Below are 26,025 nucleotides of genomic sequence, written 5' to 3' on the forward strand. Positions count from 1 at the left end.
CTCCCGGGGACTGAAATTTTGGGGGTAGGGTATTAATGGACTACTCCCAACACTGTGAAGAAATGGTGATGATACTCTCTTTAGTTACGGATATCCGCCCCTATAATGTTTAAAGAACTTTTTGTCAATAGCTTGCCTCGATTTAAAAACTGACCATATGTAGAACAAGCGCTTGTGTATCGAATCAGTTGAGAAATAAAGACACCATATGCAGGTGATAATGGAATATTGCTACATGAATATAGTTGACGATGGAAAATATTAAATCATCCCGTTTGTCATACAGTTGAGTTGTCAGTTTGCCATTAATGTCTACTTTCAATAAAATAACTACGAATGGAGCAGAAGTGGACGACTCTGTTGTGTCTTTTATTTAGAGCTCAGAGGGATATATCGAATCAAGATATGGATGAAAGTTATTGTTAATAGACAAATCGTGGTCGATATATCTAAGTGTCAAATTGAAGGCAACAGCAATATATTTTTTCTTCTGACGTCGAAGTGTTTGAATAAATTCTACTTCATACGAATGTAGAAACAGGTCATCTAACAAACGAACACAATTCGTGTCCATATGAATTCCAACAAACTTGTTGGAAGAATTGATCACCAAAGACCACGAATATATTGTCAATGAGAAACTCCAACATATTTTTGTTTCAACTTCAGAGTACTTATGCGTGGATTCAGAATGGTGTTTAACAAAGTAATTTTTGGATGACTGATCACTAGATATAAATATTTCCGTTTTTCATTTTTGTTGAAGAAGCAACTGCTTATGTTAAAAAGTCTAATCTTTAATTTATAGCGAGGAATGGTCGTGTGAAGTGTTGAAAAGTCATGCATTTTGATGCTGTTGATTTGAGAAAAGTTTACGATTTCAAGTTTACTAAAAGTTCTTCAGATTTTTTTAGAATCCATATTTGATTTAAACTATTTTTGGCATATGTAGTTGCACAGTACGTTTGAATATTCTCCTTCACAGCTGTTAGCCTGTTAATATTTTCGTGAGGAGCAAGAGTATGGGCTTGGTAGAACACTTGCTGGCTCCAACAAAGTTGTTTGTAAGACTTTTTATGAAGTTTAGGAATCTAGTATAGGTACGGTAACTTATATTCATCCAACCCATTGACTAGGATATCAAATATGTCTAAAATTAACTGGATCCTGCAATGTATCTTTGTTTTTAAGGGTTTTTATGTGGGTTAGGAATACAGTATAGGTACGGTAACTCATATTCATTCGACCCATTTGCTGGGATATTAAATGTGTCTAAAACTGAAGCATATTTTTTTTGAAAAATAAAATTCGATTCATTATGAAATTTGAAATCATTCATTGTATCGACCTGGGATGTTTCATTCTATTTGATCAAATACTATCCCTGTTATATAACTTCGAAAAGAACATGTTCTTTAGCCATGGAGCATCATTACGCCAAAACCCTTTCAATTGGCAGAGAAGTGTTAAAACTTTTGACCCTGATCGTGGGAGAGGACTATGATAGAATGTACGACATGCTGACTGTAAACAAGACTGTTAAACCCTATAACATACACTTGTTTGTCAGTGGCCTGCCTGGATTAAAAATTGATCAATGATTGATCATATGAAAAACAAGTTCTCGCGTAACGTATCAATTGGGAGAAAAATGATGCAGGCGATAATAGAATATGTTGCTACATAAATCTTAAAAGTTGACAATGAAAATGATAAAGTAATCAGTTGACAAAGTCATCAGTTAATAACGTCTTCATTTATCATTATCACTAGATATATAGTAGTAGTTAATTTCATATTGATTAAATACAGATTAAACACATAAAATAACATACTTATTTTCTTTCTATCTTAGCAAATAAATTATAAATTCTAAGAGACAAAATACTAGAAAATTAAATCGAAATTAAATGTATGTTCAAAACCCTGCACCATCAATTTGCTTGTCAGTAGCTTGCCTCGATTTGAAAGCCGATCATAGAGAGAACAAGCGCTCGCGTATTGAATCAGTTGAGAGAAATAAACACCCCATGCAGGTGATAATGGGATATTGCTACATAAATATGGGAAGTTGACGATGGAGAAGCTGGAATCATCCCGTTTGTCATAAACTTGGATGAGCTTGTCGTTAATATCTACTTTCAATAAAATATATGAATATGAAGCAAAAGTGGACGACTCTGTGGCGTCTATTATGCACTGATCTCCCTTTCACAAGAGGCATTTAAATGATAAAGAACCCTTTCTGAAAACCGCTGCATATATCGAAATTTGTGACACGTCAGAAAAATATTATGACGTTTGCATATTGCATATTGAATTAGGAATTGGACATAAACAAATCTTTGGATAGACCAGAGATGGGATCAGGTGCCAAGGAGAAATAAGTATCCCCTGTCGACTAGTCACACCGACCGCAAGTCCTATATCTTGATCAGGTAAACGGACTAATCCTTAGTCAAAATCAATGTGCCAAGAACGGTGTAGCGAATGGTATGGAACACGTCAGACAGCAAATGCGACGCACACATTGAAGGATGTTACGTCTGCAGTGTGATAATCTCGCCTTCAGTACACTTATACATTCAATGCCGATAAATAAATCACGATATAGGTGTTTGAAAAACGGATTTTGAAACATATATCTGATTAGTTAAAGTATCTACACTTCTTTCTTATAATCAAACTGAATAATAGTAGCGAGCGAAGCTTGTGTCAATGATTACACAATTAAGTCACGTGATTTTCTCTTCATCGGCTGAAAAATAATGCTTCCGGAACAATGTCATCGTCACTGCGTCATACTTCATTCACAACCGCGTAGATAAAACAAATAAATTGTTTGGAAAGTATCATAAATGATTTTAAATTCCAGGCAAGTTTTCCCATACCTTCGTACGTTTTGCTATGGATAATTTCTTAGTTTTCATAGAAAGAAAACAATCGACAGCTAATGATGACATCACAATGCACAGTTCAGCCGCGTTATATTTCCGGCGTTAAATGATGCATTGCAAGATGTCAAGGGCTGGTGTCAACGGTCACACAGTAAAACATTAATAATGCACTTGATTTATAGATGATTTTACAATTGGTTATACAAACTAGTTTACATCGTGCCTGTTTTAACATATATACTTATCGACAACATCTACCACAAAACATGAAAATATCACAGTTAACTTGCATACAGATAAGATAATGACCATAAACACACGAGTATTATTGAGAATCAAACTAATGTTTGAGATAGGCTGATTTAAAAGATCTCGTTGTTGTACAATTTCTAATAAATATGTTAATGAGTTCCATAGAATTGCTGCTGAAATGATAAAAGATCTTCTAAAATACTCTGTTTCGACTCTTGTAACCTAAATAGAATTATTAGAGCTCTGTCTAGTATTTCATGTGTTTACCTCATTCACAAATCTAAAACCATTCAAATACTCTGGAGTCATGCGATTTTAAACTTTAAACACAAGAATAATTTTTCGATATATACACTGTAAGATAGTCAGACAAATACAACGACCTCAAATTTGATAGCCTAAAAGAAGTTGACACTGAATGAGGTACTTTAATATGTCAAATTACCCTTGTTGGTCTTTTCTGTAATATTTTTTAAAAAGTCTATCCATATTTTTCTTTTTCTCGGTAACTGTATAACAAGTCACACTTTCTATATTGTGTTAATTTTATACATTTCTTTCACGAAGTCTTACATCAGTTTTTGAACAGGGCTTTACAAAATATAGCGCATGGATACACCCAAAAAACGTAACTCAAAATGTGATTGAAATACTTTATCAACTTCGCATACAAGTATTTATGAATATACATTCAGTCCGTTTTCCTTGGCGATATTCTGATAATTCATTTTAAGTATTTTTGCTACATTCATACTAACCGTGTATTTTAATCAATAAATTATGACACATGTGTTAGAAACAATTCATTGACTGTGATAAATATTCACAGAACAAAATGCAAAATGTATCCAGACGGACACAAGAAGAAACACATCATTGATGTAAATCATGTTTAGTGAACAGGAAGTGATAAATATTTACCAACTACACTTTCGCTATCTTAAGTAACAAATCCAGATACTACTACAGTATTGGGCTGTTGTAATGACAAAGACATGAAAACCTTTAAAAGTTGGTATGATAAAGAATCTTCACTGTTACGGTCTTAAGCGTAACGGATAACTTGGGGTACATCACAAATAGAATGAAACGTCTGTGCATGAACGACATACGTTCCAATGGGGGATACAAATAAAACAAAACATATATCATTGGCAGCTAAATGAAAGGTGAAGATAACGAATAGTGATCAATATCATAACTCCTACAGGCAATACAGAATAGAGAGTTGAGATAACACGGACCCCTGGATACACCTGAGATGGGATCAGGTGCCTAGGAGAAATAAGCATTCCCTGCCGACCGGTCACACCCGCCGTGGGCCCTATATCTTGATCAGGTAAACGGAGTTCTCCGTAGTTAAAGTCAGTGTGCCAAGAACGGCCTAACAATCGGTATCAAACACTTCAGACAGCATTTGACCCAAAGATATGGTGTATTGGCAAACTAGATAGTTATAACCACCACAGAATTTGCGAAATGCTGCTCAATATATAGGGCTCACAGCGGGTGTGACCGGTCAACAGGGGGTGTTTACTCGTCCTACGCATCTGATCCAACCTGTTACATCCAGGACCTGTGTTTGCCCAATTATCTATTTTGTATTACTTATAGGTACGATGAGATCGATCACTGTTACATCACCTTTCATGAATGAAATTAATCAATTATTTAACATCTCAGGATCTTACCTTCAACTTTCATTTGATTTTGTTGAATTTCTTCAGTTTTCCTTGTATGTTCTTGAAGTTTGTCTTCAATCATGTCCACTTTGTCTGAAAAGGGAAATATTTTTTAGTCAATTAGAAAAAAACCCAAAACATGATAGCTACTTTGAAACAACCAGGAATTGAACACTCACTCATTTGAGTCTAGGTACCCAATGACCCAGGCAAGTTTCCGAGATGTCAATGAAACAATAAATGAACAAGTAAAAATAACGAACTGGAATCAATCCCGTTATTCATGTTGGGAATATAAAATCAATAGGGACGAAACTTGTGATAGCTAGTTGCATGTGGACTAAATGAGATGCTTTTTTAAAGAAAATGTCCAAAGGGCTTAGAACGTTTAACCGATGAACATGATACATTTTCTACATTACAGAAGTTTGTTAGTGAAGAGATACATCATGTGATAGTAATAATTTGTAATGTTAATGCAATGTCGTCAACAATTTGGTGTCATTTAGAAAGTCATGGCCCAATGCTATGATTGACAATCTTAGTTGAGCCGTTGTCACTAATTTTAATGGTTGTTATAATTGCTTAAATGTTTTGGAAAAGTACAAAATTGTGTATCATTGATATCGTGGTGCCATTTGTAAAATAATGGCCAAAAATGATTAACATTTTCATTTAAGGTAGATCTATATTCATCCTAAATATACTCAAATATGACACAAATAGCCTTTGTAAGAAAGTTATATATTCCAGTTATAGATAGAGATTAAACATGTAGATATTGACCTGTTATTTTTATTGCTATTGCTTTTCAAAAGTAAGCACCTCATCTACATATAATCAACATTAATGGAAAATGTACTTCTTTATTGTTTTTAACAATAATTATTTTCAGAAACAAATAGGCTGTAATATACGAAAGCCCAGAAGGCTCATTCAAGATTCGAAATTGAAAATACGACATTCCAAATTCGAAATTCAAAATCCAAATTAACCAATCAAAATGTAGGTCACAATATATTAAAGTTAGAAGTTTCATGCATAAACAGTGATCTACCGTTATAACGCCAACGTTTGTACCTCAGCAATTTTGGCATTATAACGGGGGTGGCATTATACCGGGGAAGGGTGTGTGTGTGTGTACAGCTGTCATAAGAAATCAAACAAATTTTATCTACTACATTAATGTCCTATTAGATTACGGTGTGTCCACCAAACTTAGATTTTAAAAACAATACTGCATATTTGAACCCAGGCGCATATGATTATCGTTTACGTAACTTATTATCTGCTCCAAACTCTGATACCTGGAGGACTAACGGCGGATACTTGGTTAAGCCTGCTCATTGAAATTTTCCAGCCGTTGATTGGCGATAATTAGCGGGGGTGATTATAACGGTAATTGACCAAATCGTACCGGTAAATAGGTTGGCGGATGGCGGTATGCGGGGGATGGCGTTATAACGGGGTTTTATATAGCGAGGAAACGGGACTGAACTTTTTTGGCGATATGCAGGGGTGGCATTATAACGGGGGGCAATATAGCAGGGGATCACTGTATACTTAAAATATGACAAAAAGCTTATTCTTCTATTATGTTTATCAAACAACGAAACATTTCTTTTGAGGTAGCTGATTTCACTAACTTTTTATTTCATAGCTCGCTAAAACACCTCTTACAACTGTATACAATATGATATCTCCATCAAAAAAGTGATACAAGCTCTCAAGTGTTTTATATGATTTTTTTCCAGAATGATGAAAATGGTACTTTTTTTGCAAATGAGATACCATAGAGTCTAAATTTCGCTGTGATTTGATGCATAATATGAATATCTAAGAAAACATACCTGAACGACTCCAATAGGCGTTCGAATTTTTTGAATAAAAAAATATTTATGAAAATTAAAAACGATATTTGCTAATATTTTTTTAAATCTACGGGTAAAATCTTTCAGCTGACGAAGAGCAGATCACGTGACTCAAATGTGTAATGTGTAATCAATGAAGCGAGCTCATTGTGTCCGTGGGCGACGCGAGCTTTGCTCGCTATTAAATTGTCACACATGCCTCTTTGCTTTCTTTCCAATTTCTATTCTAGAAGGTTTAGCAAATGTATTAATCAACTTATTCATATGAACCTAAGCCTTCTATTGACATGAAGAATTAAGAGCTGTGTTCTACTTGGACACCTTTCCTTAAATATTTGAACCAAGGGTTATAGTTATACATGGTGTACATATCTGTCAAATCAAACAAAACATATCAATGACAGGTGAAGCTGTGATCAGTGGCGTTTTGCTATATATATATATATATATATATATATATATATATATATATATATAATGTAAATAAAAACACATTTGATTAAAATATATGCAATGTAAACAAAACACATAATTTACTTTATATTTGATATTGTGTCATCAGGACAAAACGAGAGAAAAAAAAATATTATCATGATGCTGGAAATATGACTTGGTCTGACAACCCCCTTTCCCATCCGTCTCCCCAATTTTCTGATGCCTCCGTAATGCCATATGTTAAACATTTGCATCAACTCATATCATTATAAAACTTGTACATACGAGATTAGTCAATGTACATTAAATGCCTTACAGACATGTACGATGCAATTGGCATGTCAACATCCGCGAAAATGTCGTTTGTTCGCCCATCAATACTTTCTAAATCTTGAATCATCTTTACCCCCCCCCCCCCTCTTTTTAAATACACAATTTGACCGCAACTAATTAGAACGCCCTAGGCCTGGGAGGAATCGATATCGGATATTGATATCGCCATGTAAAAATCAAACCGATGTCCTTGAAACTATACCACATGTTGGAAACGTTTAAATTTAATTAAGACGTAGGCAGAGTATTGATCTACATTAACCCATTTTCCTTCATTTTAATGGTAATTTTAAGAATTAAACCTTATTTTAAAAGCATTAAAAGTTTGATGCAGTTTCTAAATATCTGTCCAAATATTAGGAATAGCAAACTGAGTTGCCCTCTAACCTCTCAAATAAGGGGTTTTGATGATATAATTAAAAAAGAACAAAGTTTGATTAAAATTTTAATGCATTTTGTAAATTAATGGCCTACTTGTTCAATATGTATCTTATGATCTCCTCTAAGTTAGCAATGATCCCTATAAAACTGCCCTATCTGATAGTCCCTGACTTAGGGGTGCACTGGTGCAAGGTCAAAGGACAATGAAAGTGTCGTTTTTGAGATTTAAGCCACTTTGCAAAAATCACACCAATCTTTGGTCATAAGATAAGCTCACTTGAAATTGTAGTTAAGTGCACTCAAGTATGAAACGATTCATAGTTACAATTGAATCAAAACGTTCAATGTGTCATAACTTCACCTCCGATTTTCTGTGCAGGATAAATGTTTATCTAGTTTACACATAATGGTTCATGAAGTAAAAGACAGTGACGAGATTATTCTGGTCGATTGAGTAATTTTTACACTCACCATTTACTCGTTGTATCTCCTCTCTGTTTTCACGAATTTGTTCTGCCTGTTTTCGTATCTCCTCCCTCAAACGATGCTCACGCTCCAGGTTCATTGATTTCTGTCTCTGTAAATCAACTTCTCTTTCATACTGATTCCCGTTATTGAGAGAGGAGTCTAGGTCTACAACGGCGGATCTCACTTCTGACCAAAGTGAGTTAAATTCCGAATTAGAGAGAGAGTCACTTGGATAATGAGCGCATTTGTTTCTGGCTATTCGGATCCTCTCAATGTTGGCAGAGAGAGATCTGTCAATGGAGTCTGGGTCTTTTCCCCAGCCCTTGCTGTGTGGTGGTATGCTACATACGTTTCTAAGCAGCATATAGATCAAGGGGATATCCATATCATCGTAGGTACCACTGTAACTACCATGTGTAGGTACAATAAGATCTCGCTGTACTGTAGTCAGACGGAGAAGTGCATTCTTATTTTCCTCCTGTGAAATGACTTGTGAGAATGTTGAATGTGGTATATATCTGCGTAATACGTCTCGGAATTGTTTAGTGCAGGGACCTAGCAGAAGCAGAAATGCTCTGAGTAAATTTGTTGTCTCCGGTGTAGACGCAGAATGGGAACTGGCCATTGTAACGTTTTCTAAAAACAAGTAATAGTTATCAAATAACACATATGATTCTAAGCAGAGGTGTTATCAATTATTACATTATCTTTATCGTTAACGTTAGATCAAGTTTTTAACATCCTATTCAAAAAATTGTACTCGTAAAGAGTTTGGTGAATTGCCACAACATTTTGGTCTATGCATCATTCAATGAAGGGACTTTGAATTTGAAGGTGAGTTGCATGTTGGGCGGTATACATTTTACATAATTATGATTCTTCACGAAAGATACTGGGATTCTTTAAATAAAACTATGATATTGGGATTCATTATACAACACTATGATACTGGGATTCAGTTTACAACACTATAATACTGGGATTCACTATAAAACACTATGATACTGGGATCCATTATACAACACTATGATACTGGGATTCACTATACAACACTATGATATTGGGATCCATTATACAACACTATCATACTGAGATTCACTATACAACACTATGATACTGGTATTCACTATACAACACTATGATATTGGGATCATTATACAACACTATGATATTGGGATCATTATACAACACTATGATATTGGGATCATTATACAACACTATGATATTGGGATTCACTATACAACACTATGATACTGGGATCACTATACAACACTATGATATTGGGATCACTATACAACACTATAATACTTGGATTCAGTTTACAACACTATGATACTGGGATTCAGTTTACAACACTATGATACTGGGATTCACTATACAATACTATGATATTGGGATCCATTATACAACACTATGATATTGGGATCACTATACAACACTATGGTATTGGGATCACTATACAACACTATAATACTTGGATTTAGTTTACAACACTAATATGTCTTACAGCGTGATCGTGTTTGAGAGTGAAGCAAAAAAATATTGTCATTAGTATCTAGATCCATAACAGGGCATAAATAGCTCGAAATATTATCACCTACGGTATGTGGACAGAGCTCAATCAAAGTATTCTAACTTTAGACATTTTTAATCCGCCTATTTATTGAACGCGGGAAACGTTATGCAACTGATGTAAACAGTGCATTGTGACGTCATATTCATCGTCGGTGTTTAGCAAATACACAAATATAGGAGACATTGCATTGTACAATGATTTGCGTTTTAAATCGAAGAGTGATTATATATGATTAAGAAAATAAGATTTACATGCTTTTACGGATTCCATGTAACATCTCAGAATGACGTGAAATTGGGTACACGAGATTCAAAATGAAGAAATACATGTTCACACGCTAGTATTCGAATCGACGCCATAAGCCCTTTCACGATTAAAAAGCGCCCTCTTGCGGCGCATGCGTATAAACGTCACTGAGTGGCAACGAAGGCTTCCGTATAAACAAAACAATCGAACGACGCGATGGTAAAAAGTTGTTGTGTGTACAAGTGTACAAATAGGTACAATTCAACGAGCAAATTCAGTGGCATTAGTTTTTTTCGATTTCCGAAGGACAAGAGACAAAGGAGAGCTTGGATAAAAGCTATTAATAGGGAAAATTGGGCCCCAAATGACAACACTTGGGTCTGTTCAGTCCATTTTATAGACGGGTGGCATGGGTATGATCCATCAGACCAGAACTACGCGCCGACATTGTTTTCTTACAAAGCAGCTGTTCGAGACGTGTCTCAGGTTGCCAGAGATTCTAGAAGACTTGAACGTCAGCAATCTAAGGTATTTATACATGTATGACTCATTTAATTGTTATGAGGTTTGCTTTATATGTTGTAAGAAAATATGTATTATCACAAGTATGTATACCAACTGTAGGATTGAAGTGTAAACCAAAGGTGACATAATTTTTACCAACATGTAGGGAAGTAATATTTTTTAATGAATATGTTAAATATCCAATAAGTATCAATATTACATGTACATTATATTTTTTACACAACCCTAACATCCCAACCAGACCAGGTGGTACAAAGTTTTCATAGCAATTAAAAATGCACAACTGTTATACATATATACATATTTTTTATTTTCCAGTTAAGGAACCTCAAGGGGCAACATGTAAATATATACAAATACTGTACATATACATATACAAATAAAGAAAGAAGAGATTACATAACACATAGTTGCATCCAAATACAGTGCCATGTATTGTTCAATATAAATTTTCCAGTCCAGTTATATTTAGAATAGATGGATCTTCAGAACATAGTGTGTAAATGAATTTTTGTTCATCATTAGTAAAATATATACTTTTGTGGCAACCAATCAAAGGTTGTAAATTCAACAGTCTTACTAATATGAATCACACCAACTTTTCTGGGTAATTGGAATCTCAAAAGAAATAAAGTGTGAGATGTATACTATTGTATACAGGTCACAAAATCAACTGGACCTTTCACCTGGCTTTGATACTGAAGAAAACACATTTTAAATTTTTGCAAAAAGTTAAGATGGCATTATAATGAAATTTATATTTTGATTAAATTTTAAAGATCTGGCCTCAGGATCATGAAATATCTTAATTTCAAGTCAAAATCTGAATATTGTGATGAAATGATTGAGAAGTCGATCATTCGAAAATAAAATTGCTATTCAATATTGTTTCATTGAATTTCTAGTGTCTGCAAATTGAGAGTTTCAGTTCAAAAGTAATGAATGTTTTACATGTGATTGAAATTTTGACTTATTGCAATGTTCTCAAAAAGTGAAATTGTACTAGCACCTGTATAAAGTATTCAATTTCTACTTTATTGATGTCTTATTCTCTAATTGCTATTATTTCATTCTCAGGAGGCTCATGAGAAACAGAGGGATGAAAATGTGCAGGAGGAATCCCACAAGAGGTTGTCGTTATATATGCATTCCAATTATTGTGATATACCTTCAGATCATGAACCAGATCATGGAAATGAGACTACAAATGTCATGAAAACCAAGGATGCAGGTCAGTTTAAAAAAAAGATGTCACTCGGATTTTGTATTAATAATCAATTTCCTCTATGAAGAATGCATTGGGTTTTTATGTACAAGATTTTAAAAAATCTTGTGCACTATGTTATATATATATATATATATTAGCCAGTGTTTCAATATATTTTTTTAAAAAACACACTTCATAAAAGACTTTTGAGGGCTCTGCAATATGTATTGTGTTGCATCATATTGAAACCCTGTAATAAACAATTGTATCAAGATATATTTACATTATGAGCTATACAAAATGTCAAAGAAGTGGTGATGATATGAGTTCTTATAATTATAATTACAACATACTCACATAGGGTAGCTCAAAAGTAATACAATCATTTTAGAACACAAATTTATGTACATTCACACACACACACACACAGATCTTGGCATGAATTTAATCGTGATATTTTCATAGTTAGATTTAATTTATTTACTTATAGGTACTTTGTGCGACCCTGACCCTCTTTCAAAAGAGAATGAAAAACTGCAGGAAGAGTTGCGGGAGACCAAACGTGATCTACAGAGAGAAAGATGGGGAGTTCACAGGATAGCAGACAATGACAGCCTGACAAAGTTCTATACCAGTCTTCCAACCTTTGCAATGTTTCTCTGGCTGTTCAGCTACCTGAAGGATAAGTGTGAAAGGATGACCTATTGGACTGGGGAGAGCCATACGTTGCCAGGGACAGACAGGACAAGAGCGCGTAGGTCCCATCTCCAACCCATAGATCAGCTTCTTGCTGTCCTTATGAGAAACCGTTTGGGTCTTTTTGTCCAGGACATTGCAGAGCGGTTTTGTATAGCTCCTAGCACATTCTCGAAATATTACACCACCTGGCTATGTCTTCTTCATAAAGAACTGAAATTCCTTAATCCATTTCCAGCCAAAGATGTTGTTCAGCGCACAATGCCCTCTCAATTTAAAAAAATTCCTAATACACGTATCATTATAGACTGCACTGAAATATTTATTCAAAAATCATCCAGTTTAACAAATCAGTCATTAACATTTTCAAATTACAAGAATCATAATACAGCTAAATCTTTGGTTGGCATCACTCCATCTGGTATTATATCATTTGTTTCTGAGGGGTGGGGTGGAAAAGTCTCTGACCGACAAATCACAGAAGAGTCAGGCCTATTGGACCTTTTAGAACCAGGTGATAGCGTTATGGCAGATAAGGGTTTCACGATAACAGATTTGCTTAAACAGAGAGGATGCTATCTTAATATCCCCCCTTTTTTACGTAATGACCATCAATTTGCTGTGGAAGATGTATATAATACTCAGGAAATTGCACAGCTCCGTATACATGTAGAGCGTAGTATAGGCCGAGTAAAAAACTTTCATATTTTTGATGGTGTTTTGCCATTGTCAATGATACCACTTGTCAGTAAGTTATTTCAAGTATGCTGTTGGCTCTCGAATCTTGATGTACCCCTTGTGGAAGATAAGTAAAATTCCCCTTGTGGTATCTAATACAGTAAAACCTGATCAGGTAAACGGATAAGGTACACTTAAGTTTGATTATAATAAATTGTTTTTCGCTGACCCTGGAAGTTTGCTATAACCATGATTTACTGTACATGACAAATATTTACCTTCAAATAGTGACCCTAAGCTTTACTCGGTTGTATACTGGCTTTAACAATTTTATCCATGAATTTAATGTGATTACATTGGGCATTATAAACAGAATACCTTAAGGTTGCTCACTACACTAAAGCTTATACTCTGTATGACACCATGTCACAAGACGGCGATTTAAATGTTTTGTGACATTTGTATCGATCGATTCGTTTGTCTATCATTGTAGCTCAGTGGTTAAAGCATTGGGCTGGTGAACAGCATATCTCAAGTTCAAATTCCCCAGAGTTTCTTGTTTAAATGTGTTGAAATATTTTTTTTGAAAATCATGTTTTTATCCAAATTTGCCTTTTTGGCATATATACTTATTGTAAGTCATCATATCTTCATATCTTTTATAATTAAATCAATTCGTGCTAATTTGAGAAACTATTTCTGGGTGTAGTGAGCCACCTTAATGGTCAAACAAAGTCTGGTTGTCTGACAATATATCGTTTTTCCATTTTATAGCTTTCAGAAAAGCCAAAAAGAGTATTTTGCATAACAAAAATGTTTCAGACAAGTCTTTTTCATTTATAAGCAATGTGATATACCATTATCTGTGACCATGATTCATGTACACTCACATGATACCTATTGCATTCAATTTCATAATACTTGTTTTATGAATACTGGATACTCTGTGAAATGGAAATTAATTTTGATCATAATACACTGGGAATATGAATTTCATATAAAATTGAACAAGTTTTGGCATCATTGAAGCCACAAATTCTGGATCAAATAAAACCCTATCAACACATATATTGTTGGATTTTGCCGCAGTCCAAACAACAAAATCGCACCACGGGGCACTCATCAAGGCCATTTCTCCATGTACTTGGGCATAATACTTGTGGGATGACTTTAACTTTGGTCCTTCACTAGTATTTTCAAGACAAAAGCTCTTGTCTTCCATTGCAAGGATATCTGGTATTTCCATGGCATTTACCGAAGTACCCTTTATGGAGTATGGGCATTTTATTTCAAGCACGCCTGTGCTGTTCTCTTCTGTTACCCTCCCGTCACTGGATGCACCTAGAAAAGTATGGGTACTGCAGAGCATCAATCCAGTAGGGTCGATTCTAAAGCTGTCCCCCAGTACTTGTTTCATCATAGAGTACTCCACTCAGGCTGTGTCCTCGTGATCTATCCCCCACTGTACAGATGCTGGCACGTTTGTTTACCTAATTCAAAAATATCAGAACATCAAGAATTAACTTATACTTAAGGTAGCTCCACCCTCATGTTACTTATACAAAAATATTATAAATAAATATTAATTGAAAGTGGAAAACTATATCCATTTCCACTTGATATGGCTTGATTTAATTGGTAACCAAAGAAAATGTGTATGTTGTCGCCTTCGTAGATGTCAGACAGTATAAGTCAAAATCAGAAAATCACACATTTTTGTAAAGCAGAATAATCAAAAAAATTTCATTAGAAATAATTGATTAGACTATGAAAAATATAAATTTTATCACTATCAATAAATAACCAATTTTTTTTATATTATCCAGTGAATAAAATTTCTCGGAAAGTTATATTCCCATCAAGTGCAAAGTAATTTAATAAAAATTATTGCAAAAACATATGATATCACATCTAGGATCAATCTACCATAAGAAGTTAGGTGGTTGTGTCTGGTAATATAACTTGTATATACTGATGTATATGTTTTTAATTTGTATTATGTTTAAGTAGAAAAGGTGATCTTGTTTACTGAATTTTTAAAAACAGAATTTAAGATGCAATCTTGTAAATGTTACATGCATGCATGCACATATGATATCTTTGTTCAACATACCTTTCAAGGTTTGATCCCTCGACTATCTGTCTAATTAGAGAATTGGAGTTGTTACCAGCAGATAATACATCCCCAAATAAGGAGCTAGTTATCCTTCCAATGTATAACTGCTTCCACATTTCACACTTTCTCTGCTCCTGTGTATACTTCTCTATGAACATCACTAGATCCATGTCAATGGAAGGTGGGGGCACTGGAAAAAAATGTGTTGATATATTAACCTGTTTTATATTACTATGTGGTGGGTCATATGTTACATTAAGCAGTTCCTTTTTATTGTACATTCATTAAACTTGGTAGGAACGAAATTTATTGCAGGTGGTAAATGGTCATGTAGAACTTTCAATATCAATTTGTTCTGTGTTTGATACTCACAGTTGCCAACAGTAAAAAGCATTTCTTCCATTTTCATGATGTAGGGGTCCTTGGTTGTCACAATTTCTTCTTCATGTGATGCCATAGGGACAGGGTCTGGGATATTCCAAATATGCACCATCCCTGAAACAAACATATATTTAAAATATATTTAATATATACATGTTGATTATAGGATCCAATCAAATTCAAATCTTATGATTCATTATTAAATTGTTTTGTGTTTTTTAGTCAAGTTTGTTATTACTGGTGTATTATTTATAATTGTTATGTCTATGATACAGTATATTTTAAGTCATCTAGATCTCAATTAGATATTTTTGCAACATATACATGTATGATTGCTTTTTATTTTGTCAAATGTATTGTTCAATTTTATACACTTGTTATAATTATGTTTATCTCAAGATAAAGAGATCATATTACTGTTTACATAGTGTTAATTTCCTTAAATAAAGAAGTCCAGTCTGAGCTGTCATCAATTGCCAGATGCTTTATCTTACCTGTTTTGGGAAAAATTTCCTTAAGTTTCTGTAGGTGTTGCAATGTACGGTCAAGGTCAGGTATCCTATCCATAGAATGTCTGGGGTCAAAGGTTGTCTGTGGATGAGGAGCAGGCTCAGTCATTGGATCATTTGTTGAGTCTGTTGAAGGTTTTCTATGTGCAAGTGCAGACATAGGTTGTGGTTTTGCATTGGCTCGTGGTGCTTTCCACTGACACAGGACTGATGTGCAACTCAGTGGTTCCTCATCACTATCTTTCATATTGCTTAATGCAAATAACAATGCTCCAATATGACTGCAGGCCTGTGTCAAGCTAGAATTAAATTCAAATATACACATAAACTTACAGTATGGGTTAGACTCTACTGTGACTTTCAAAAGCAAAAAATAATAATAATAAATTAAAAGAAAAATTGATTATTGAATGTCATAATGTCAATTCCTTATGGATATTAACAGAGACATTCCTTTTTAGTTTCTTAAAATCTGAAATAATAGGAGAAAAAAAAATGAAACTGATGAATATCCCTACTAACAATCCAGGGTACAAATCAGAAGGAAAATGTAAGTATTTTTTTCCACCAATTTTCTGTATTGCTTTCCCTAATAGACTCACCCTATGGGACATTGACAATATGCAGAATCTATGGAGATTGGTGTTGCATGTCCTCTTTTTGTCGCGCAAATGTAGACATTATACTCCTGCTTTTTCATGGAGGCATAACATCTTGCTCGTACATACACTGTAGAATCATCTACCTGTAAAAGAAGATATATAATTAAACCACATGTGTTTTGATACTTTTTCTTGATTTGAAATATTTTGCTAATGATTTACATGCTCCAATTGTGGTGAATTACAATATTAAAAAAATTGGGAAATTACTAGTAGAGGTGGTTTTCATTTTACGTGCTGCAGACATATCAAAGGGGGAAAGGGGGGGGGGTACTCCCCTTTTTTCAATTACATTGCATTCATTTTCAATTCAAAGTCTGTACTTCTTACATGTAAATACATATGTAACCTATATCTTTTACACACACCCTTTTTTAATTTTTTTATTGTAAATGATTCCCAGGCAGTGAAGATATTGAACAGTGGTCAATCTCATAACTCCTATAAGAAGTTCAAATCCGACTGCCCCACCCCTTTTTAAAAGGTGTGCCTTTATGTACAGCACATGCTTTATAAACAATGATATCATTAGTCTTAAACTTAATTGAGTATGTTGTTTTGCATTTTCAAAATATATAGTGCTTAAAAAAGTCAACATAATAAAGTGATTGACAATATGGTATACCTGTGCACTGGACACTTCTCTCACATCACCAGCATCGTAGTGTTTTACAGCTCTGTCCATCCCTTTAAAATTGTTTATATTGTTGCCGGATTCTGTTCTCCTTGAAATCATGAATTCGTAAATAGTAGAAAACGATATTTTGAGACCCATGGGTAGTGATTTTTGGTAAGAGACCGAATTAAAGGGAGGAAGATTTTCCTTTGCTTCAGGAAATATGGTTTCATTTTGTGATCGAAAAACGACTGGTGTGAGGGAAGAGACGGGAACTTGTGCATCGAGAATTTCACGTATAAGTTCGTCTTTACCTTTCTTCGTTATATTTATTGACAAATCTTTTGCCAACTCTTTGAGTGCTCCAACTCTCAACTTCTTCAAATGTCCGCGCGTCGCCATCTTTATGTAACTAACGTAAATGTAAACAGATGCCGTTGCCACTCGACGTGTCGAGTGCGCATGTGCGGAAATTATCGTGAAAGGGTCTATTGGTACCAAACTTTTCAAGTTCCATAGGTATGGTTTAATGTTTCATTAGTTTTCTATATTTTCCTTTTAAACATGTATATACGTGTTACCTATAGGGAGAGCTCCGCCCTCTATGATACTGGGATTCAGTTTACAACACTATGATACTGGGATTCACTATACAACATTATGATACTGGGATTCAGTTTACAACACTATGATAATAATTCCAATGTTATTTATTACAATTGTTTTGATTGGACAAAAATAAAGCTGAACAAGAGTTTACACATCAATAAATCCGAAAACGCGATGTATTCATACACGCCTGAAAACAAATAACATAGTGCGGGGAAACTATTTAAATTTTTGCAATTGTTAATAAAGTGAATGAATTGGAATTATAAGAATCAAACATTCTTTTTGAAGAATTTATCGATGTGTAAACTCTGTACTGTGAGCTCTAATGACTAGAGCGCGGGAAATAATCCGAGCTAAATCTAAACCTCTAACAAGGAAAAGTTTTTGACGCCAATCCCAGAAGTCCCTTGTCAAAAATGGCTGAGATCTCGCAAAGTCACACCTTGGAATATGATTGTGAACTTACGTAGATTATCATCCTAATCTTGTGGCCTCATAGCTCCAAAATTCAGTGCACCATTAGGCGAAATGTTTAACGAGATGCAATGTTTATGAAAGGCAGGCTAAGATGATATGTGACGTCATGTCTACGTTTTGACGTACGTCATAATAAGACTGACAGTGGGATCTACATACGTACTTGTGATTTCCATTTGTAAAAGTCATACTACCGAGTACCGGGACCATATTGAATATATGTAAACATTAGGCAAACATGTACGTAATACGGCATCGAATACAACTTGTGTATAATCGACTGCAAACCACAAATCTGATTAAAATACTAAATTGTCAATGGGAATTTATTATTCTAACAAGAAAATAAGGTAGACCAACTTAAATTGTTAAAATATGTGAGGGATCACGGGTACTGAATTAGTGCTATTTAAAAAATTACAAAGAAACCGATGGAATTCGGTCAGATTGAAAACATTTTTTTTTCAATCTTTTTTTTTGTTTTTGTTTTTTGTTTTTATTTTTTAATTAAAAATAATGAGTGCTTGAATCCATTTCCTTTTAACATGTCCGGTAATGCAAATCACGATGACCCCTCTCTCCCTCATGATAACCAACCTTGCCACTTGCTATTAACTTCTGAAAATCACTAATTAGTTCTAGTTTTGTGAATTAATCTTAATTAATGTATCCTCACAACAGTGTTACAACTAGGATTATGTACAATTTTATATATTATATATATTTTTTAAATTAGGTAGGTGCGCATGGTGGTGGTGGTGGTGGGGGGGGGGTGGTCCGCGCCTATAGTTGAATTTATCGATTTATTTTTAAATTATCATTATATTGAAATGCGTTAATTCAAAGGCAGTGCAATTTCAAAACAATTTTACAAACTTGAAAGATTTGGACATTTTTATCATACAATTAGTAACTTGAAAAGATTGAGAGTAAAAAGAAAAGGAAAGTAGAGGCAGTCGACTGCTGAGAGCGTACAGTTCAGAATAAGTCGTGCATCAAATGTTAAGCAAGTCACAGTGAAGGCAGCAGAAATAAAATGTATATACACATGTATACTATATAGCATAAAAATATTTCAATCACATTCATGTTTACATGTTTTAATGATTTTTTATTTAAAACCCTGGGAGAAAATTCATGTAATGAGTATTTGGCAAATATATATTGTTTAAATTGAACCTGATCAAAGCATGAACATTACAAAACATGTACATGCATGAAGCTGCGCTCGTTCAAACGGCACTACCATCAACATATTAATGGGATATTCCTATACATACAATGGGAAGTTGACGATGGAGAAGATGAAGTCATCTCGTTTGTCATAAAGTTGAGTTGTTAGTTTGCCGTTAATATCTACTTTCAATAAAATATCTAAGTATGAAGCAGAAGTGGAATCAGAAAACAAGTGATCTTTGAAACCTACGTAGAATAGTAGATGATCTGTTAAACCTACATTTCAAATACACAACTGTTTGCAAAAACTATGCATACTCCCTCAAACCATGCTCTGATTTTGAAGCATTGGAGGAATGTAAACAGGCCTTTGAATGTAAAGACTTCGTAGTTAAGTCCGTATTGAACCATTTAAAGGCTTTGAAAATGGATGCTGTAGAATAACTCTCACAAAGGATGTCGGATAGTAGTTCATCAAGCTCATCTATTCATTCATTATCCTGGGATCCCAGATTGACGAGAGGAGTTTATCAATTTATTCTTATATAAGACCAGCAAATGAACCTTATTTTGTGAAAAGCGAAATCTTCAGTGACAAATTCAATGAAAACTATGCAATTAACACTGAAAATATTCCAAATAAATAGGAACCATTTTGAAATAGTTCTGTGCTCCCCACGTTACCAAGAGAAACCCTGAACACCCAAACGATGCTAAATCAATTCCAGCAATACACATTGAATCCTATTACATCTTCATTTGCACAATATCTTCAGAAATGTGAAACCAGAAAGATGACTTGTTCAATTTTTACTTCAGAAGGATTTGTTACATACAAGATTCATAATGTTCAATGACAGTCTGGAAACATTCACTGTATGGAAACAAGCTTCAAGAGCATTGTAAAGGACCTTAATGTGTCCCCATTTGAAGAGATGAGCTTGATACAGTCCCGGGGACTGCTTTCTGTGACGCCTCTAGGCCTGCTTAGCTGTCCCACAACAGTCCCAGTAAACAAACCGAAAAGTAGTCCCAGCTGTCTCAGCAGTCCCAGTAGACGGGGTTAAAATAACTAGTGAGAGGAGCTAAGCCGACAGTGATATTATCAATAATCATTGTTGATAATCGCTGGAGCGCGTCATTACGGTAGTCGAAATTGAAGATAAATGACTTACAATGTAATTAAAGAGAAAAACAATACATTATACATGAGAACAGCACCTATTTTAAATACGTTTGTGACGCTTTTTCATGAATTTATAACATGATAGTTTATGAATACGAGTGAAAAAAGATACATACAGAGTTTTTTAAGTCTAATAGCCACAATTTCACGACGTAATATCAATTTACGTCCATGTTCTGTAAGGCAATTTTGTTGTTGTTATCATTATTTATTTATGCAATATTTTTATACATGTGAAGTGCATCTTGGGTTCTGAAAATTATGTAGCATCACCATATTTATTTCTTGACTGGGTTATTGAAAAAAAATGTGTTTAAAGTCGCCTAAATGATTTATTCACTTATTGTCTATATTAAACTAGCAAAAACTGCTTTCCACTTACGTGTACAAGTATTTTTAATTTGTAAATGATTGGTTAAATATGGGTTACTTATTGCCAGCATTGTAAACTTGTTTAATTTCACTACAACATTTAGTTTGTTTATGGATTTGCGTATTCGGGAATTATTCAGTCCATTATTTTTCATCACAATTACCCGCCTCCGAATGTAGGTAGATATTCTTGTTATTCTATTTCCACCCATTATTTTCTCAAGTTCTCTAGTGAAAGTGCGTCAGTAAGCGGTGAAAAAACTACTTAAAAGTGATTTGTGTATATTCTGAATACACGGTGGTCGGGGCCTTCTTGTCAATCATAACATCACGTGATTCATTCACGCTTGGTTGAACAAAGCTGCTTTGTAGAGCAGTCCCAGGGCAGTCCCAGAGCAGTCCCACGTTTTGAGAGAGCAGTCCCAGAGCAGTCCCCGGGACTGTTTTCTGGGACTGCTTGAGTGTCAGTTTGGGTCTGGTTGGTACTGTAGATCATTAAAACAGGTAGTGACAATTCCAGGTGTGAATGTCACGGGTCCTCGGAGATGGCCTTAAAAACGGATGTCCGTGTCACAGTAGGTGTGACACACTAAAGAACCCACATTGCTCAATATCCGTATGCGTCGAACAAAGGCCTGAATTTTGCAGCCCTTCACCGGTCTTGGTGATGTCCACATATGAATTAAAAAATATCGAGAGGGATGTTAAACAAGATACAATCAATCAATAGCATTGAAGGCTATGTTATTCAAATATTTTGCACATAAACACTTTATACCCAGTTTGGCCCCACCCATCTTCCCAACTAAAGGGTTTCTGATCCGCTCCGCTCCGGCCCCCACCCTGGATCATGAAATGCTTTATATGACTATGCATTTTTTTTCTTACAGATGTCGTGTTGTAGAGAAGAATGTTTTTGGAAATTTGTCAACTTTTGGTAGAAAATGTGAAAACAGTTGTAATGGTAGTTTTCTGTAAAAATTGTTCAGTGGTTACTACGCAACTAACTTACTGTTGTGTTCCAGTTTAATAGTGTATGGAATATTTTTAGAATACAACTAAAATGAAACAAATCAATAGTTTGATACATACATGTATGTCAAATAATAATAGAAAGGAACAAGAAAACAACTGGACCAAAAAAAAATACACATACATATGTAACCACATACACTAACAAGTGCCACATATATTCATGTCAAAACACACCAATAATGCATGTATATGAAACATTTTACATCCATTTTATCACCTCACCATAAATCATTTAAATAAATACATAAACATACATCTGTTTGACTTGTACTACAGAATCCAGTGCATAATTATCTGTATATAGCAATCAAACCACGAAAGAGGAATTATTTTTTGTAATAAAAAATGAAGATGTTTTTAATTCAAAATCAGGTTGGAGGGAATGTGAATCCAGATTAGTCAGATAAATACATGTATAACTGAAAAAAAAATTAGGAAGTTATTTTAAAAAGATGTGCAATATCAATAACTTTGAAAGAATGCTGCGTTATCAACAAGAATGGAAAGGGCTCATTTTCAACATGAAAGTTAGTGCAAGAGGATATACTAAATCGAATATTATGATTTATTATATAGCTAATAAATAGTCTATTATAAAATCTGCGTAAAATCTAGAGAATGTTAGCGTTCAATATCCTGAGAATTTATTGAACGCTAACTCTGCATTGCGTAAATTGTATGCGCCCGAAACATTCCGAATATGAGCGTTCAATATTGGTGTTACCGTAACGACGTAAACAAGCCAAAATGGCAGACGACGGTCCTCCGAATCTGACAGAGCCAGTATTTGATATTTACTTAAGCAAAATGTTTTACTGTACATAAATTATGATGTCCCCATTTACAAAATCAGTTTCTTCATGCATTAATGACGGGTTAAATATTGAACAGTTAAGAAACGCATGCTGTTATTGCACACCTTCACCTTAGATGCCAATATTTATGAATTCTCGTATATTTTGAAGTAGTTTGAGTGAAAAGGGATATAATTTAACAACTAAATACTTTAGCTATATAATAAACGGGTTATTGAACTTATATAGGTGAATATTGGCACTCGTTGGCTGTCAAAATGCACTCGCAAGCTCGTTCATTTTCACAGCCAACTCGTGCCAATATTCACCAATATAAGTTCAATAACCCTATAGAATTAGACTAACATATATGCATGAATTTACATTTAGGCATTGTAGTGATTTTTTGTTATACGTAAATCTAAAAAAAAAAACACTCCAAAAGTTTGTACACAAGTACATTAAACACTGTACTCATCAACATGTGTGTATTACACTCCTTGTGTAAAAGCTCATGTTCATATTGCAAAGGAAACTCACCTGTTTGTCAGAATGACACATATTACACATTGTAATAATGCTGACGAATGACCTGCTATTGTGTCCCACTTTCCACCAGAATGAGGACAAAATGTCACCTTTTTATGCATATTTTATCCACTGTCCAACGAACTGTATTTTCGGGGGGGGGGGGATGCCCCTGCGGATATGAATATTATCCCCGTACTAGATCGGTTGCAAAATTACGACTACTTTAAAGACCCAATTTTAAGTTAACACCCCCAAATTATAAGCTGCCTGTTAATCAAACATTTAACAATAGATCTCAGGTGGAGTTACATCTGCAGACACTGTGGTCTGGAGCTACCCCAAAGAGGTGTTTTGATAACAATAACAGTCAGTACCTACAGGCATTCTTTAGATCTTGAGGAAGCTCAGTATACCTGAGTTTTGATAGCATTAACCTGTCCACAACTGCTATTTTCTCGTAATTCAATTGTTTTTAAAAAAGAACCCTGAACAATGCAATTTCAATATAATTGTAATTGTTTCCCCTCTATATATCTGTATTATAAATTACACATCAGAAATCAAACAATAATTTGCACACTAATTTCTAAAACTTGTAACTTATTGAAATAATTTATGTCATCAATTTATGACACCTCTATATTTATAATAGAAATTATTCATTGAGTCAATGACTGAGGGTAAGAGAGAGAGATAGAGAAAGAGGGGGTGGATGTAGAATTTGTGTCAGCTACCCATAGGAGTACAACCATTATTCAAACATCATGACCACAGAAACTCTGCAGAGGTCCCTGAAACAGGTCCTGTGTATATTAAAACTATATAAAAAAGCAGGGACAGGTAGATTTCTACCATGTTCTGTCAGGATCACCTCTGTCTCTGTGTATTGTTTTTGAGTGCCATGGAATATAGAAATTGACACCTTGGTAGACCCTGGCCATTACAGGTAAATATTATATGTTTATATTAGGCTCCGCCTACATGTTCACCAACCGTATGGTTATGAGATGGGTCTTTAAACACGATTTGTTTACTACAGCGATGCATAAATTTAGCTATAGTTGGCGATAAACCGGAAACGTGATGACGAAAGCAAACTCCAACTGGCGACAATAAAGCGCAACCACGCTTAGCGCTTTAAAAATACTGTGAAAATGTGTTTCAATGCAAATCCAAAATATTTAGTAAATGGTCAATATATGATATTGTTTATAACAAGTGATGAAAAAAAGCTTTATTTATTATATTTGTTACCATTATTTTTAGTATCACTTTGTTGATATGTATATTTTCAATACCTTTAAATTATGCCTAGATGCCAAATACTAGTTCATGTAGAAAGTGTTTTTGTATGGAAGATATTGTATGCATGTGTAATTTTGTGAGAGATCATCTATATATATATTATTGTAAATGTCTAAAGATAAAGCATAATAAAAACATGTAGTACCGGCAGAGTTTGGGTACATGTAGTACTAGGGTACATGTAGTACTGGGGGAGTGTGGGTAAATGTAGTGCTGAGGGAGTGGGTGTATATGTAGTACTGGCGGAGTGGGGGTACATGTAGTACTGGGGTAGTGTAGGTACATGATGTATTGCGGGTACATGTAGTACCAGGGGAGTGGGTTACATGTAGTACCGTCAGAGTGAGTGGAAATGTAGTACTGGTGGAGTGGGGATACATGTAGTACTGGGGTAGTGGGTGTACATGTAGTACCGGAGGAGTGGGCTACAGATAGTATCGTGGGAGTAGGTGCACATGTAGTACCGGGGGAGTGGGGATACATGTAGTACCGGGGTTGTGGGGTACATGTAGTACTGGGAATGGGAGTATATGTAGTACCAGGGGAGTGTAGGTACATGTAGTACCGGGGGAGTGGGGATACATATAGTACCGGGGAAGTGAAAATACATGTAGTACGGGGGTGGGGGTATGAAGTAACGGGGAATTTCGGGTATATGTAGTACCGGGGGAGTGGGGTACATGTAGTACTGGGGTGGGGTACATGTACAGTGTAGTGCCGTGGGAGTGGGTGTACATGTAGTACTGGGGTGGAGGTGCATGTTGTACCGGGAGAGTAGGGGTACCTGGGGAGTGAGGGTAAATGTACATAAAGTACTAGGAGTAGGGGGTACATGTAGTACCAGGGGAGTGGAATACATGTAGTACCGGGGGAGTGTGGTATATGTAGTACTGGGGGAGTGTAGGTACATGTAATACCGGAGGAGTCGAAGACAAGTAGTACCGGGGGAGTGGGGATACATGTTGTACCGGGGAAATGGGGGTACATGTAGTACCGGGGGAGTACA

At 34.9% G+C, this 26,025-nt stretch overlaps 3 protein-coding genes across 3 annotated transcripts in view; 1 reads left to right on the top strand and 2 right to left on the bottom strand.

Annotated features, from left to right (window-relative positions):
- LOC125656545 (uncharacterized) overlaps nt 1–26,025 on the bottom strand; it is a 185,434-nt gene that overhangs the window by 113,882 nt on the left and 45,527 nt on the right. The window contains exons 18-19 of the mRNA XM_056143767.1: nt 8,323–8,955; nt 4,841–4,924 (exon numbers count right to left, since the gene is read on the bottom strand). Of these exons, the coding sequence (XP_055999742.1) occupies nt 4,841–4,924; nt 8,323–8,955 (717 nt within the window). The remainder of the gene's footprint in view (nt 1–4,840; nt 4,925–8,322; nt 8,956–26,025) is intronic.
- LOC125663999 (uncharacterized) lies at nt 11,606–16,223 on the top strand. The gene is made up of 2 exons (XM_056143774.1): nt 11,606–11,897; nt 12,364–16,223. The coding sequence occupies exons 1-2, from the start codon at nt 11,810–11,812 to the stop codon at nt 13,380–13,382; spliced, it is 1,107 nt and encodes a 368-aa protein (XP_055999749.1). The 5' UTR covers nt 11,606–11,809; the 3' UTR covers nt 13,383–16,223.
- On the bottom strand, nt 15,522–16,541 carry LOC125659814 (uncharacterized). The gene is made up of 2 exons (XM_056143778.1): nt 16,239–16,541; nt 15,522–15,858 (listed from the first exon to the last, which is right to left on the bottom strand). The coding sequence occupies exons 1-2, from the start codon at nt 16,498–16,500 to the stop codon at nt 15,614–15,616; spliced, it is 507 nt and encodes a 168-aa protein (XP_055999753.1). The 5' UTR covers nt 16,501–16,541; the 3' UTR covers nt 15,522–15,613.

This window comes from Ostrea edulis, chromosome 7 (assembly GCF_947568905.1).
Source record: "Ostrea edulis chromosome 7, xbOstEdul1.1, whole genome shotgun sequence".
Taxonomy (NCBI): domain Eukaryota; kingdom Metazoa; phylum Mollusca; class Bivalvia; order Ostreida; family Ostreidae; genus Ostrea; species Ostrea edulis.